The 15,665-nt window shown below is 44.0% G+C and overlaps 1 protein-coding gene across 6 annotated transcripts in view; it reads left to right on the top strand.

The window, feature by feature from the left end:
• Window positions 1-15,600, top strand: part of RANBP3 (RAN binding protein 3) — a 52,929-nt gene extending 37,329 nt beyond the window's left edge. For 4 of the 6 annotated variants that reach the window (XM_069878089.1, XM_069878091.1, XM_069878087.1 and 1 more), the window contains 10 exons: window positions 334-437; window positions 3,603-3,722; window positions 4,358-4,461; window positions 5,721-5,799; window positions 6,665-6,767; window positions 8,061-8,185; window positions 9,275-9,395; window positions 9,981-10,123; window positions 13,475-13,655; window positions 14,949-15,600. In XM_069878089.1, the coding sequence (XP_069734190.1) occupies window positions 334-437; window positions 3,603-3,722; window positions 4,358-4,461; window positions 5,721-5,799; window positions 6,665-6,767; window positions 8,061-8,185; window positions 9,275-9,395; window positions 9,981-10,123; window positions 13,475-13,655; window positions 14,949-14,992 (1,124 nt within the window). In that variant the 3' untranslated portion in view covers window positions 14,993-15,600. The remainder of the gene's footprint in view (window positions 1-333; window positions 438-3,602; window positions 3,723-4,357; window positions 4,462-5,720; window positions 5,800-6,664; window positions 6,768-8,060; window positions 8,186-9,274; window positions 9,396-9,980; window positions 10,124-13,474; window positions 13,656-14,948) is intronic. The other 2 variants (XM_069878088.1, XM_069878093.1) reach the window with 1 other exon arrangement.
• The last annotated feature ends 65 nt before the right edge of the window (window positions 15,601-15,665 follow it).

Below are 15,665 nucleotides of genomic sequence, written 5' to 3'. Positions count from 1 at the left end.
TCAGGCTAAAGAGGAGCCTGTTGGCTGGGAACAACATGAGACTGGAGCAGGGTTCTTGCTTTAAGCTGTATGCGTTGACGTCCCTGTGGCATTGGTAGCAATTCAGCGACTCTGCTGATTTGGTTCCTCATTTGGAATTTTGATTCTGCTAAGATTTGCTGAGTTGTGGTTCTCATGTCTTGCAAAATACTATGGGAGCTCTGTAGCTTACATTGCAACGTTTCCTGAACTTTAAACGAGAGAACAGCGTGCAGTTTGCTGTAGGAAACTTCCTGCTTGTGGGACAATCTAAATATCTAAGAACTTATGATGCTTTCTCATTCCTTGCTGCAGTTCTCAGCAGTGGCACCAATGGTGTAAATATCCCACCAGATTCTGCAGCCACATCAGAATCGCCCAGTAATGCAACACTGAAAAGTTCTGACTCTGAAGACAAGGTAAGTTGGAGGAGAACTAAAGGACACTTGAGGTGACAAACATTAAATTGACATTCTCTGAGCAGGGATGCAAGTGCAGTTCCATCAGTGATAGCCCCTTATCTCTCCTTACTGAGACGGCGCACACTATGTGTAGCAGGAGATTTTATACTGTGCTAAAAATATGCCATATTTATCTTTACCTGTTGAAGAGCTGCAGCAAAAAATAACTGAATTCACAGTTCAGGGTGGCTTTTCATACCTATTTTCCCTCACAAAATATACAAAAACTGCTCAGTTCTGCTTCTGCTCTCACTGGTTCCTTTTAATCCTTCTTTATTTTTAGCTTCACTGGTAAATCTTGCTGTTGCTTTAATGATTCTGTATGTGTTGTGGTGGAAATACTCCTGGAGATTTTAGGAATAAGTTGAGGACAGCTTTTTTGATGCAGGTGCTGGATAAGTTGACCAGGGAGGCAGTGGCCCAGGCCTGGTATTGAAAGCAGGGAACTGGTGAAAAACACAGGGGTTGAGAGTAGCTGTGAGGTGGAGTTTGAGATCCTGAGGGATATGGGGAAAATAAGGAGCAGAATAAAGACACAGACCTCAGGAGAGAAGATTTCAGCTTGCACAAGTGTGGTGGGAGGCAAGCATGGGTAAACTAGGAGCTCCTTAAATTCAGAAAGGGCAGGAAAGTCAGTCAGGAAAGAAGTCAAGGTAGTTGAGAGGTGTACAAAAGGATTGCCTAGGTGCGTAGGGAGAGAACAGGGAAAGCCAAAGTGTAGCTGGTGTTGGCATTGACCAGGGATGGAAGGGCTGCACAAAGGGCTTCTAGTGGTGCATCAGCAGCAAAGGCAAGGGGAAGGAAAATTATAGGTCTGTGGCCAAACGTTAGAGAGAACCTAGTGATGAAAGACATGGAAAAAATCTGAGGGAGTCTTTGATTTTTCACTGGAGAGTCTGCTGTCAAGTCTGCCAGGGCCCTTTTCCTAGGGGAAGCCTGGGGGAATGATTTATTACAGTAAATTCACTTAAGAACAATCTAAGACAGTTTGACAAACAGGAGTTCACGGGGCCAGACAGATGCGCCCTTGAGGGAACTGGCTGATATTCCTGTGAGACCGCTGTCTGTCAAACTGTTGTGATTTTGTGGGTTTTTTTCCCCATTGCTGGGGAAGAAGACAACATGGCATGTATTTTCAAGAAGGGCGAGAAAGGATCCAGGAAAGAAGAAACTGCTCAGCCCCTTCCTCTCCCTTCCTGGTGAAGGAGTCCTTGGATATGAAGCTCCTGAAAGTGACTGAGAGCAGTCAGCATGGATAAAACATGATGACCCACCTGATTTTTTTTCCCTTCAAGATATCTGGCTGTGCAGAGCAACATTGCCTGTTGGTTTTGACTTTAGTAAGGTCTTTGACATGGATGGTCTCCAGTGTCATTGTCATAGCGAAATTGGAGAGACATGTCTGTGTTGGGTGGAATTTAAAGTGGGTGAAAAAATTGGCTGAACCAGTGAGCTTCAAGGGTAAGAGTCAGTGGTTCAGAATCTAGTGGGCGGTCAGTGATTGGTGGTGTTCCTCTAGGCCTGATCTGGGGGTCAGCGCTGCTGAACGTTGACATAAACAACCTGGTGAGGTGGAGTAACTCTTGTTAAACTTGTTAATGCCAGTAAACTGAGGGAAGGGGAAAATGGACAGCATGTTGGATGCGGGGCCGTTCAGAGGGATCTCAGCAGGCTGGATAAAAGAAACCAACCAATGGGCAACAAATGCCAAGTCTGTACCTGCAGTGGGTAACCCACGTATCATAACGGCTGGAGTGAGGCTGGCTGGAAGGTAGCTGTACAGAGAAAAGCGCTTGGGGATCCTGGTGTTGCATGAGGGATGCTGAGGCAAATTCTCATGTACAGAATTCATGAGCAGGGCCTGTGGCTGGTAGTGTTACTTCTAAGGGTGATGAATGTTTTATTTTGGAGGAGAGCAAAAGGGGGCTGGAAGACGAGTAACCAGGGCTGCCCAGATAGGCACCTTCCCCTGGGCAGATGGAGCAGATGCTACCCCATAATACTGTCTTCTGTAATAACTCTGTACTTTTCATCAGCATATGCTTGAACTGTAGGGGATTTTTCTGCTTATGATGCTGTCAGTGCTGGTGAGGACATGCTTCCATGCAGGGCAGTTGCTGTGCGTTGAGTGGTTGTTGGGCTTTGTGCATGCATTTTGTTGGGTCTTCAATGTAAGACAAAGGTACAGGGTAGGAACTGAGAAGAGAGAGGGAGGGGGGTTCCTCACACTGGCTGCAGTTCCTTCCTGACCACTGCAAGATTTTGCAGGTGCAAAGGCCAGAGTATAATGGGATGAGAACCGTAGTATAAGAATAAGAGGGGAAAACACTGCTGTGCCAGCTGCAATCAAGGTTTACGGAGCCACTAGTGGAAAGGGGGCTGCTGAGTGCAGAATAGGAGGTGTTTCTTAGGAGGACAAAAGGTTCAGAAACCTTGAGGTCCTGTGCAACAGTGTGAACATCAAATTGAACACAAATGAGCACTGTGTTCTGTTACTGAGACAACATACTGGGCACCTTTACTAAGGCTGCAGAAAGGTCAGAAAAGTGATGATTCTCCTTTACTTGCTACTGGTGGGTGGCTTCAGGAATATTGTGTATGGTTTGGGGCTTGCCAGTACAAACTAGCAGGGTGACCAGCGGCTGGAGCTCATGATGTCTGATAAGAGAGTGAAAAAGCTGAGTTATGCTCTGCTTGGGCTAGAGGAGAAGGAATAGAACTGTTCCCCTCTGCTAGCTCTGGTGTTTTGGTGTAGTGAGATAGAACGTGCCTACCAAATAAATGACAAGCCAGAAGTGTGGGGAGGGGGGGCTCCAGTTGGGTGACGGGGCAGAACTGCCATATTTAGTGCAACCAAACATTGAACCAGGCTGCCAAGCTGTAAAACTGCCATCCCTGGATTTTGTGAGACCTAACTGTATGAGCTGTCAGGTAGCCTTGCCTAAATTTGAAGTTGGTGTTGTGTTGAGCACAGTTTGGCCTAAATGACTCTTAGACATCCTCTTAAACTTAACTATTCTATGATTTGTTGAGAAAGATGGTGACTCAGTATGTCGTAATGTGTGTTTTCTCTTTAGCCTTGGCAATCAAGTTTCTTTAAAGTTTTCCGATTCTTTTCTTCAGACAGGAGAATGTCAGAAAAAGGAGTCCAATAACACTTCGGATGATCACAGCTGTGAGAAGGCAGCACTAAACATACAGCGAGCATTCATATTTGGGCAGAACTTAAGAGATAGAGTTAAGGTAAACATGTATTTGTTATCTTGATGGAGGGTTGATGTATTTAAGTAAGGATAAGCAGTGGAACAGATCACCCATTGACATCAGTGCTACACAATGTGTATAAAGTGCTTTGAAGGTATGGTTAAAACCTCCAGGTATATCTGCAAAATGAGAAGCTGAGAACACAGTTCGGTTGGCTGTTCAGTAAAACTGGTCTTCTAGACACTGAAGCACTAATTAATACTTTTTGTATCATAAGAAGCTTTTTTAAAAACTCAATGCATCTACTGCAGTCATAGGTAACATCTAAAGCTCAGTGTGATGTAGTGTTTTCTCTTACCTTTTGGGTTCAGGCTTACCCTGAAATGTGTTCCTAAGTCATTCCCACGCAACCCAGACTTAAAAAAGGTGAGTAAAGAAAAACAGGGCAGCCTGGGCTGAAATCTGGCATGGAGAAATGGAGCTGGATCATCAATACCTCCTGTTGAAGTAGGTTTGCACAGGTTTCCTGGCACAACAAAGTGTAATACTGGGATGCGGGCTTATATTGTTCTAGTGTAGGAAGTGTTTGTGGATGGAACTTTGTCTTGGGAAAGAATGAGCTGAAAATGCGGTCAGTAGCTAAAACTGTCAACGTACACTTGGTCTTTTTATAGCTAGGAGATGAAAATGATGAAACGGCTGATGTGCAGAATGCTAGCCTTCCTACATCAGATGTACCATCGGCAACAAATTATTTTCTACAGTACATCAGTTCCAGGTGAGGCCACAATGAAATCTGTGCGACAGTTTTCCTTATTCTGTGTTCAGAATCATTTGTGATACTGCTCTTTGTTGGATGCAAGGCTTGCAGTGAGTCAGTGGGAAGCCAGACTTCTGAAGAATGAGGTAGCAGAATTCAGATCAGGGCGGGGATACTCAGTTGTCTGGTCAAGAGAGATGCATTTGACAGCACTGACTTGACCGGGTCCTCACCAAAGCCTCTTCAGAAAACTTAACAGTCAGGCTGAACAACCAAAGCGCTCTCAGCCCGTCCTTGCAAGAGAGCTGTTCCAGCCCTTGGACCATCTTTGGCCTCCTCTGGACCTGCTCCAACACCTCCATGTCCTCCTTATGTTTGGGGCTCCAGAGCTGGACACGGGGCTCCAGGAGGGCTCTCCACAGAGTGGAGTAGATGAGGAGAATCGCCTGCCTTGCCCTGCTGGTCACACTTCTTTTCACAGAATTAATTAGGTTGGAAAAGACCTTTAGGATCATCAAGTCCAACCATAAGCCTTTGGTGTCTTTTCCACTTGAATTGCATAGTAACATGTGTGCCCCTGTTTTCCAAACTTAGTGAAACACCTGTAGGTTCAGTTCCCAGTGGTCAACACTCTGCATGCTCGCTGCATAAGCATGTTGATGTCAGGTATGCCGGAAGGGAAGGGAGGTGAACAATGACTTGTTAAGGTTTTGAGTCTGTAAAACTATTGCCTTTCCTAAATGGGATTTAAAATCTCTTAATTAAAATGCCACATGGGAGGAGGATGCTTATCCTGTAAGGAAGATGTGAGGACTGAGATTTAATTGTTAAATCTCTAGGGCAGGTTGTAGCATAGCAGCTCGTCTGCTAAAAGGTGTTACTGACCCCTGCTACCTTTGCTTCAGTTACGGTATTGTAAGTGCTGTTGTTTCGGTTCTTCAACTTTCTGAAATAAGTGACGTAAAAACGTGCATGTAGGATGCTGGATGGATGGGCAGTAAGTCCTCACTTAGCATTCAGCTTTGCCTGATACGTGATTAGATAAGGGAAGGTATTTACAGTGACAAAAGTATATGCCATCATTCCAAGAGAATTCCAGAATTCCTGTTCTGTAAAACTAGGACATGCTCTTGTGTTACTAAGTTGAGCGAATTTTTTTCTTGTGTTTGTGTCAAAAATGCCAGTGTCAATCTTCTTGAGGAATTTTATGAGTAGAAGACAAACAGATATTTTCCTAACTTCTAAAACCTGGGGTTTTTTGGTTGGTTTTTTTTCAGTGTAGAGAACTCTACAAACAGCGCAGATGCGTCCAGCAACAAGTTTGTGTTTGGACAGAACATGAGCGAGCGAGTCCTAGTGAGTACACACAGTGCAGGAAATGTGGAGTTTGTGAGTAGTTTGTGTTACGGATTCTCCCTCAGGAATTTTTAAGCGTCACCAGAGCATGGTTTTCATTCCGTGGTTTCCCTTGTAGGTAACTTGTTCTGAGCACAGGGGTGGGGCAGATATGTGAGCCATTGTCTGTGACAGCAGTGCTCTTCAGGATTTCCTTGCCAAGCTCTGCCACTCACCGAGTGCCTTCTCTGTAGTGCAAGTGGTTCTGGGCTCCAAACACTTTATGGCATGACTTGCTGCTTTAAATGCCTTCTTCAGGACAAGTATTTGAGGGTATTTTACATTTACTGCCGTCTGCTAGGAGTTCAGTTACGTGACTCCCCCAGTGATGAGATTTCAAGTCCAGCGCTAAGGCTGCTGCCTCAGTACTGAGGTGTGATTCAGGAACCTTGCTGTTTGTTGTGTATCAGCCTAAGGCATCACTTTAGTGCCTCACAGCCCTGCTGTGGTTTTTATTGCTGTGCTGGAACAGAAGGGAGACTGAATGCAGTGCATCTGTACCCATCTCTCCACCAAGCAGGGGGTTCAGTTAAGTATGCTGGAAGCTGAACTGTAGCTGAAATTGGTGTGCGTAGCTTCAAAATAAGGGTTGAAATGTGATTTCAGTTCAGGGGAAAATAATTTGAACTGGTTTTCAAGTTGTGCTGCATTCAGTTCTTTGACCAGGGAAGCAGATTAGCCCTGACTGTGAAAACATGTCAGCTATGGGATTCTTCTTTTGCGATATGGTTTATAAACACTAGGACTTCCCTTGGTAATCAATCACTAGCCTTGTTCTGCAGAATCAGCAATTACTTTTTCTCCTGTTTCCCTCCTCTTTTTTCAGAGTCCACCCAAATCAAATGAAGGCAGTACAGAGAGTAACAAGGAGAATGCTGCTACAGAGTCTGGGTCTGAATCATCTTCTCAGGAAGCCACACCAGAGAAAGGTGAAAAAAAAATAATCTCAGGAGTGGCATTTAATCCTTGTATAAATTCTTCGATATTCATTATTATATAAAAATGTAAACTTTCCTGTTGCCTTTGCTGTCTCCTGTAACCACAGATACAGGTGGGGTGGGAGGCAACATGCTGGATGCTGTTGATTTTCTTGTCTATTTGTCTTTAATGTTAAACATGTACAGGCTGTGCTGTCTCTTCCATGATTGTTCTGTGATACTGGGAGTATCTTCAGCGAGATGGAAGTAGAAAGAGTGAACAGAGCAGGCACTTGGGTCCTACAGAGCATAGAGGAAATGTGGCAAACTCTTTATTAATGAGTCTGTTATGCTTCCAGTGACTGAATGTCTAAGTCAAATGTGTGTTGTGTTGAGTGGGGCACCACGTGTTGCTTGAACCAAGGAATGTTTGCTGGATTCTGGACATCTGACTCTTCAGAATGGCAAGATTTTCTGGAAACTTTGGGAGCTTTGGGGTTTCTCCAGCAAAATGCTTGCAAGCCAAAATACAAGTGGAAGATGAATCATGCTGTACGTGTGTAGGCACAGCTGCATAGGTAATAGCTGTGTCAGTGCTGCTGGATCATCTACATGTATGTAGGTGTCCAGAACGACAGTGAAGCTGGGAAGGGGCTGGAGAGCAAGCCTTATGAAAGGTGGCTGAGGAAACTGGGGTTTTTTAGCCTGGAGAGAAGGAGGCTGAGGGGAGAACTCATCACTGTCTACAACTGTCTGAAAGGAGGTGGTAGTGAGGTGGGTGTTGGTCTCTTCTCCCAAGTGACAGGTGATGGGACAAGGGGGAATGGCCTCACGTTGTGCCAGGGCAGGTTCAGATTGGACATCAGGAAAGCTTTCTTCACTAAAAGCATTTTTGGGTACTGGCAGAGGCTGCCCAGGGAGGTGGTGGAGTCCCCATCCTTGGAGGTGTTTAAAAGATGGGCAGATGAGGTGCTCAGGGATCTGGTTTAGTAGTGGACAGGTGTGGTTGGACTCGATCTCAAAGGTTTTTTTCCAACCAAGCGATTCTGTGATTCTATAAAATATTGTATGCAGGGATGAAAATTTTGAGTAACTTAACCTGTCTCTTGTGTCTCCTTGGGCTTTTGAAACAAGTCTTAAAAGACTGGCTTTAATTTCTCCTTCAAACTCCTGCCCTGTTTCTAACCTTCTATTCATGTCTGTCTCTTGTACTTCATTTCTCTAAATGTTGGGATGCTTGTGAGACCTTTATGAATCTCAGATAATTACCTGCTAATCATTCTCAAACTCTCAAATGTTGTCCAGCTAATAGCATTTCAGAATCCCTGGCAGAGTCTGCAGCAGCCTACACTAAAGCAACAGCACGGAAGTGTTTATTAGCCAAGGTAGAAGTGATTACTGGGGAGGAAGCTGAAAGTAACGTGTTGCAGGTAAGGAACGGATCAAGTGGAGGCGTTTGAGTTTATGGGGATTCATACAGCTGCTCAGGGAATGAGCAACCCCAATTCCCTGCAGCTCAACCATCTTTTCTCTCTCATACACTTTCTTGTGTTAAAATGCAAATTTTGGATAGTTTTTATCAGATCCTTACTTTTTCTTCATGTCCTCTTTCTGAATAAATTCTGGTGTTTCAGCCATCCAGACCAGTCTTAAGCACACTTTGCTGAATCAGTCACATAAAAGCTATGCCCTGCAAACCATCTCTTTGAAGAAAACTGAAATTAACTGAAGATTTAAGTTGTTTAATTATTGTCCTACTGAATATTTCTTTAACCTCAGAATGGACTTATGTCAGCAATCTGGTTTCTTGCATAGCGGAAACCATAAAGCAGTGCTCACTAATTTCTCCTGAGGTATTTAATTGAATTAGTGATGTTTTAGAAGGCCATTCAGTTGCAAATTAAGAGTCCTGATTTTAATTGTGATTTATTTAACTCTATACTTAATTTAAATATGCTTAATTTCAATATGTCCTTAAGAAAAATGTACAGGGTTTTTGTGTAAAACTTATTTCTCCTGTTCTCTTTATTGTTCTGTTATAGTTTTTCTTGACCTTTTAAGTTTCTCCTCACCTGAACTGCATTGGTTTTTAAGGGCAGGTTTTTGCTTTTAGGAACAACCTGGTCTCTTCTGACACCAAAGAGCAGCACTGTGACAGGGACTGCTTAGCAGCTACACTTTTATTTCCTATAAAATATCTATAATGTCTTACTCAGACATCTTTTTACCAGACATGGAAGGGCTTTAAACAGTTTTTCTGGTGTTTTTCTGTCTCTGTAATTCAGAAACTCCTGGATGCCTGATGTAATTGAACCCTGAAGAGACGAGTTTCCTGTTTCATTTAGGGAAACTACTTAACAGAGGACTGATTTGCATGGATAGGTTGTGACTTGGATCTCTCGCCTAGCTTCCCTATTTTCCTGTGTGATTTAATGCACTGGGATCCCAAACAGGATCTAATCTGAACTATTTTATGATTTCAATCAACCGCTGTGCTATAGAGATATTTTCTGTTACAGATTCAGTGCAAGCTGTTTGTATTTGATAAAAACTCTCAGTCTTGGGTGGAAAGAGGCCGAGGACTTCTGAGGCTCAATGATATGGCCTCGACAGACGATGGAACACTGCAGTCTCGGCTGGGTAAGAGGCACCAGGGGCAATGAGATACTGGGTGACACAGCAGCAGCCACTTCAGGTTAGGTCTTAGCTCCGGCAACTCAGAAGCAGGTTTGGACCTTGACAGTTTCCTCCAGAGGGTATCTTTCTGTACCCTCCGATTGTAGCAAGTGTTCCAGTTACTTTTTCCCCATAAAAGCAAGCTCTATTTAGCAATTAGAATATTTGACCAGAAATTTACAGTAATATTCTTCATATCTTGGGCTTTCTGCCTTCTGGGACAGGGTGCCTGTGGTGGGGGAGGTCTTTTTGAATGACTGTTCAGACTGACAGGAATGTGCCTTAGCCTAAGATTGTTAGCTCAGATCCAGCCTTCAAACTCTGATGTATTAAAATACAAGACTTTGGACTACCTTTAGATGTGACTGATAACTTCAATAGCCTATGCTTTTATGGTTAACAGTTGTGACAAAACTCCTTTTCTAAGGGTTTCTCTTCATATTCTCTGTAGAGAGACTTAAACATTCACACAATAAAAAGCCATCTTGGCTGTTTCGAGCTTCCTGTTGCATCTTTTTCCATCTAACTCATCTTTTGTGTTGGCTTTAGTGATGAGGACTCAGGGGAGTCTCAGGTTAATCTTAAATACCAAGCTCTGGGCTCAGATGCAGATCGATAAAGCCAGTGAGAAGAGCATCCGGATCACTGCCATGGATACAGAGGACCAGGGTGTTAAAGTTTTTCTTATATCAGTGAGTACTGGGGTTTTTTTTACATCTTAAACCTTCCTACTAAAATTGGTGGTTGCTTAAACTGTAGTTAGGGCAATGTTGCCATTCTTCTTTGCTCCCTACCTCCTTATCACCACCGCTTCTTCAAAGATCAGGAACTTTGCTTGTCTGAAAACCCTCATAAAAGCTGCCCTATGAAGCCACGTTGTCCAAAGCATTGACCATGAAGTCATGGGATCAGTTCCCATGCTAACTGAGGCTATAAATGTAGCGTAAGATTAATGCAGATCATTTTTTGCTATCCAGGGAAATAGACATTTCATAGATTTCACAGATGCAATAGCTTCATCCAAGTTAGATCCACCAAAACTGCAGCATGGGAAAGCTGTCTGTCTGTCTGCAGCATGGGGGGATATGTAGGTGCTCGCTGGAAGTGAAAAACTCCCTGCTAGGAACATTGTTAGTTAAGGCTAATGTATTTTAATTTTCATTTTCTTATAATACAGAGTATTTCAAGCAGTAGCAGGACAGTGAAAGTGGTTTCTGTGCTCACTAAGTGGGGAGTGGCAATCCAAGTTAGAATTACTTACACACCTGTGACACCACAATACAGTCAACAAGAAAGCAAGATCGTTCCCTGATGTCTGCTAAGAGCACTTGGGGATTTTGAGAGGTCTGAGCACGTTCTCTGACTGGCACTGGTTCTACACAAGGGGTTTCTAAAGAATTAAGTGTCCTCCTGGATCAGAAATTGAGAACAGCAAGTGATCAGCTTCCCCTGTGACTGGAGGTTTGTGATATTGGTATCTGGAGTCTCAGAGTGGAACTGAATGATCTTGAATATCCATTGGTGAAGGAAAAAGCAGGGAAAAGGAAGCTGAAGGGAGACCTTGTCCCTGTTTGTAACCGCCTAGATGGAGGTTATGGTGAGGTGGGTGTTGGTCGATTCTCCCAAGTAAGAAGCAATAGGAAAAGAGGGAATGGCCTCAAGTTGCACCAGGGCAGGTTCAGACTGAACATCAGGAAAAATTTCTTCCCTGAAGGGGTTCTCAGGCACTGGCAGAGGCTGCCAGGGAGGTGGCTGGGACATCATCCCTGGAGGGGTTTAAAACACGGGCAGGCAAGGTGCTCAGAGATCTGGTTTTAGTAGTGGAATGGGGTGGTTGTACTCAATGACCGTAGAGGTCTTTTCCAACCAAACAATTCCATGATTCTATGAAATTAAAGGATAAGTTTTTCTCAGAATTGTTATAGATTTGAAAATTTTGAGTTAACCTGTCATCAGGTTATACACTATGGCTTTTGATGTTGACAAATAGTATCCTGTATGGAATAATTTATCCACTCTGGTTCATTCATCCACTCATTGCAGGGGAGTTCTGCAGTTGCAGAGGTGACTGGTGGGTAGGGTGGCAACAATTTCTTGTGAAAGAATCTGAAAAGTGGGATTGTTACCTTATGGTTAACTTGGGGTAATGGTAGTTAACGTAAGGATTTAATTGACATAATGCATGCAGGGTCTCATAGTATTCAAAGGGAGTTCTCTTTTAAATAATGTCCCTTAAATACTTAGTTCAATAGGCCTAAAAATTGATTCTTTTGAAGGCCTGAAGCAGCTGTTAAGCTTTGAGAGTAATGGGAATATAATGCTTGGGCAAGTTGAAGCACAAATGCTCCCCTGTGTACAGCAGAGCAGCATAAAAGAAAAAAAAAAGAGGAATAATCACTTGCTTTGACTGTACATCCATTTGGTTTTCTTATTATGTCTTATGTTGAAATGTTGTGTCAGTGCATCATGAAACAATTAAGTGTCTTGATTATGAGTAATGCATGTGTGAAGCTGAGTGATCGACAAACCTGGGAAAATCTGTGCAAGACAATTTTAAATTAAAGATCTTCTAAGTATCGGCTTTGGGAGGTGTGAGGAAGGCTGTGTCCTCCTGGGTGAAGAAGGGTTCTACTCCACTCTTGTGAGACCCCCACCTGGAGTAGTGTCCAGTTCTGGAACCCCCAACATAAGGATTTGGAATGGGTCCAGAGGAGGCCATGAAGATGATCCAAGGGCTGAGCACCTCTGCTATGAGGACAGGCTGACAGTTGGGGTTGTTCAGCTTGGAGAAGAGAAGGCTGCGGAGAGGCCGTAGAGCAGTTTTTTACAAGGGCAGGAAGTGACAGGACGAGGGGGAGCAGCTTTAAACTAGAAGGGGGAAGATTTAGATTAGACATGAGGAAGAAATTCTTCATGGTGAGGATAATGAGGCCCTGGCCCAGGTTGCCCAGAGCAGTGGTGGCTGCCCCATCCCTGGAGGGGTTTAAGGCCAGGTTGGATGGGGCTTGGAGCAACCTGATCCAGTGGGAGGTGTCCCTGCCCATGGCAGGGGGTTGGAACTGGGTGATCTTTACCACCCCCTCCAACCCAAACCATTCTGTGATTTGAAATCAGCTCACACAGGTTCTGTTAGCCAGAGAAAGTTGATGCTGAGTGGAGAGGAATGTGCTCCCCCTGTCAGTTTAGTGCATCTGGCATCTTGCTAGACAGACCATCCTGACCTCATCTGACAAACCCTATTTGAGAAAACTGGAAAGGACATTGTTAAATTTGACATGACTGGTGTGCATTGCATGAGCAGTGACGGAAGAAAATACGGGACAACACGCAGTGATCAATATGATCCAAGTGAAGCCATTTAATCGAAGTTCACAACACATTTTATACCTTACTTGCTGAAGCAAGCCATTGTTTTACAAGCTGATTTGACAATTCTTCATTAGCAACAAGTAATCATTAGTTACAATACAAGGAAGTCAAGGTAGTCACGGACTACCGAGGAAAGCTTCCCGTGAGAAATGAGAGGAGTATAAGGTAGAACAACTCTCTATTGTTGCAAAGAGAAACCTTGAAGACAGTGTGTCATTTACCATAGCTGCTTCTTCTGCAAAGTTAGCTTTAATTCTGATGCAAAAGCTGTGAGGCCTTATGCTAAGGTGCCTTTATTTCATTTAGCATAAGCTGCTCAGTGCTTGGGGTGCTCATTAAATGTCCTCTGGTTCGTAACCATCCATCAATTCCTCCGTTTTCTTTTTGAGCAATCCAAGCACTATTGAAAACGTTCTTCATGGCCGCATCAATCATTCGTCTCACACAAGACAAAATACACGGTATCACACTTAAAATTACCAAAATGACAATCAAAATAATCAAACCTTGCTTTAACAATTCTTTAAGCCATCCTGTTAAACCTAATCCTGTTAACCAATTATCTAAAAAGTTTTCAGATTGTAATTTTTTCATGGCATCCATCAGAGCAGAGGTTTATTCTGTTATAATTCCTTGCACCCTTTTCTTGTTTCTGAATGTTAAAAAAACTGTAGGCAAGCTCTAAGGATACTGGGCAGCTGTATGCTGCATTGCACCACCGGATCTTGGCCTTGCGGAGTAGAGTGGAACAAGAGCAAGAAGTCAAGAATGTAGCACCCGAGCCAGAGGTAACGCAATCCAATGAGGAGGACAGCGATGATGATGTCATTGCACCTTCAGGATCAGTTGGAAGTGGTAAGCAAAAAAGCAGAGTTTTGTTTCCCATACCTGTTTCTCTGTTATTCTGTAAGGCAGGCCTCTCTCTAATCACATGTTCTGGCTCTGCTTCTGGCCTGTTAATTCTCACAAGTGTTTTGAATAAGACTGGGTGCATGGATTGCCTTTTTGAAGGCAACCGTTTCTTGCTGCTTCTTCAACCAGTACAAAGGCCCTTGTGCTGCTCTGAGTGACCTGTCACAGTCTGCAGAGGTTATCTGTGTTTCCATTAGTTCCAGTTTTGTTTATGGGATCTTTAAGGGGTGGATGAGTTCATTTTTGCTTTCATCATGGCTAAGGCTTGCACATCAAAGCAGAGCTGCCTGTCCTGGGCTGCTCTCGGCAGGCAGGGTCTGGAGTAGTCCTCGAGTAGAGTGCTGTTTGGAAGGCAGAAGATTTACAGAGGGGCATGGGAAGTGTGTAGTGAGTTTCACTGAGCATGAGGAGGCCATAATTTAAAAAACAAAATCTAGTCTTCAGTGGGATGAAGGCTTCCATTCCTGCTCCTGACTTGGGAGTCAGGGAATCATAGCCTGGGTTGGGTTGGAAGGGACCTTTGAAGGTCATCTGGTCCAACTCCCCTGCAGCGAGCAGGGACAAATGCTGCTACTCAGAAGAATATTCCAGCAGTATTCCCTTACTATTTTATCTCAGATCTCAAGATAGTTTGTACCAGCTCTTGTAACTGATTACACTCTTTCCCACTGCCTCAGGCCTTGCAATCCCACTTTTACTCTCAGCTCTCAGTGTAAAAAGGGTAATCCTGATGCTTTCCGTGGCCACCCATAGCCTGAACTGTGTCTATCACAATCCCTTTCCCAAAGGGACAGCCCAAACTGTGGCCCCTCAGCAGGGATTTGAGGTGACTGGTTCAGCCTCTGCAAGGAAATGCTGCAGCTTTGCTTTCCTGGGACTTAGAGCGTCCCACCTTTGACAGAGACCAGTCCGACACTGCTTCACTGTGGTGCAAAAACATTGGAATGAATATGGGCAAAAGCTGTGGGTGGATTGAAGAGGCTGGAAACTGAGCTTTCAGGCCCTGGGGTGCTACTGGAACCCCAAACCAGATGAGTCAAGAACATAAAACTCTGCAGTAGACAGAACTTTATCTGGAGAATTGAGATGTGAGAAAGGGAAGGAGAACTCTACAGTTCTCACGTGTCATCGAAATCCTAAATCTGAGGCTTCGGTTGGCTTCTTGGGTAGAGTCGCTTATTGTAAGGCAAGGAACAAAAGATATTTCTCATGACAAAACTACTTTCTTTGTTTCAGGTCCTAATGATGAAGGTGATGGGCAGAATGTTGGCAGCACATAGCAGCAGATGTGAGCCGATCTGCTTGCAAGGCTGCTATCAACACCATCTTGCAGGCATCTCTGGATACCCCAGGCCAGCTGTTATTTTCAGGCAGTGTTGAAGACACCAGGACTTAAGAACTGTGCATCCCTGTTCTGTTTGTTTGGTTTTTTGGTCTGGATCAGTAGATTCTACACAAAAAAAGCAGACTTGGAAACTACCTGAATGTGGTTTGGGACGTGAAAGCTTATCATATTGATGAGCCAAAACAAAAAAAACCAAACATTTCCCCTCATCCTTGTAATTGAAATGGCACATTACAGCTTGTCACAGCTTCTCATTGGGACCTTTTGACTGTTTCTTCAGTAGCTCATGTCTTGCAGGCCTCCGAGATAGAACTTTCTGACACGGTTCCAACTCGAATTCTGCTTTCGTAACCCCTGCTCCCCCTTATGAATTTCTGCCACCTGCAGGGAAGCCGTGTCCTCACCAGTCCCCAGCTCACTGACTGCCCTCCTGGGTTCGCTCTCTTTTTGGACTATGGATGGGGCAGATTTGTGTTTTTACCTTTTAATCCCAACGTAGGTAGTGGACGCTGTTGTTCCCTGTCTAGTGGGTTTGTAAACAGAGAAACAAAACATTGTGATTCACCAGAAGAGCTTTTTTTAATGCGGTAAGAAGAGACTCTAAAGTC

This window comes from Phaenicophaeus curvirostris, chromosome 28 (genome assembly GCF_032191515.1).
Source record: "Phaenicophaeus curvirostris isolate KB17595 chromosome 28, BPBGC_Pcur_1.0, whole genome shotgun sequence".
NCBI lineage: Eukaryota > Metazoa > Chordata > Aves > Cuculiformes > Cuculidae > Phaenicophaeus > Phaenicophaeus curvirostris.
Note: the sequence above shows the minus strand (reverse complement) of the source record. Positions and strands in the feature narration are given on the sequence as shown.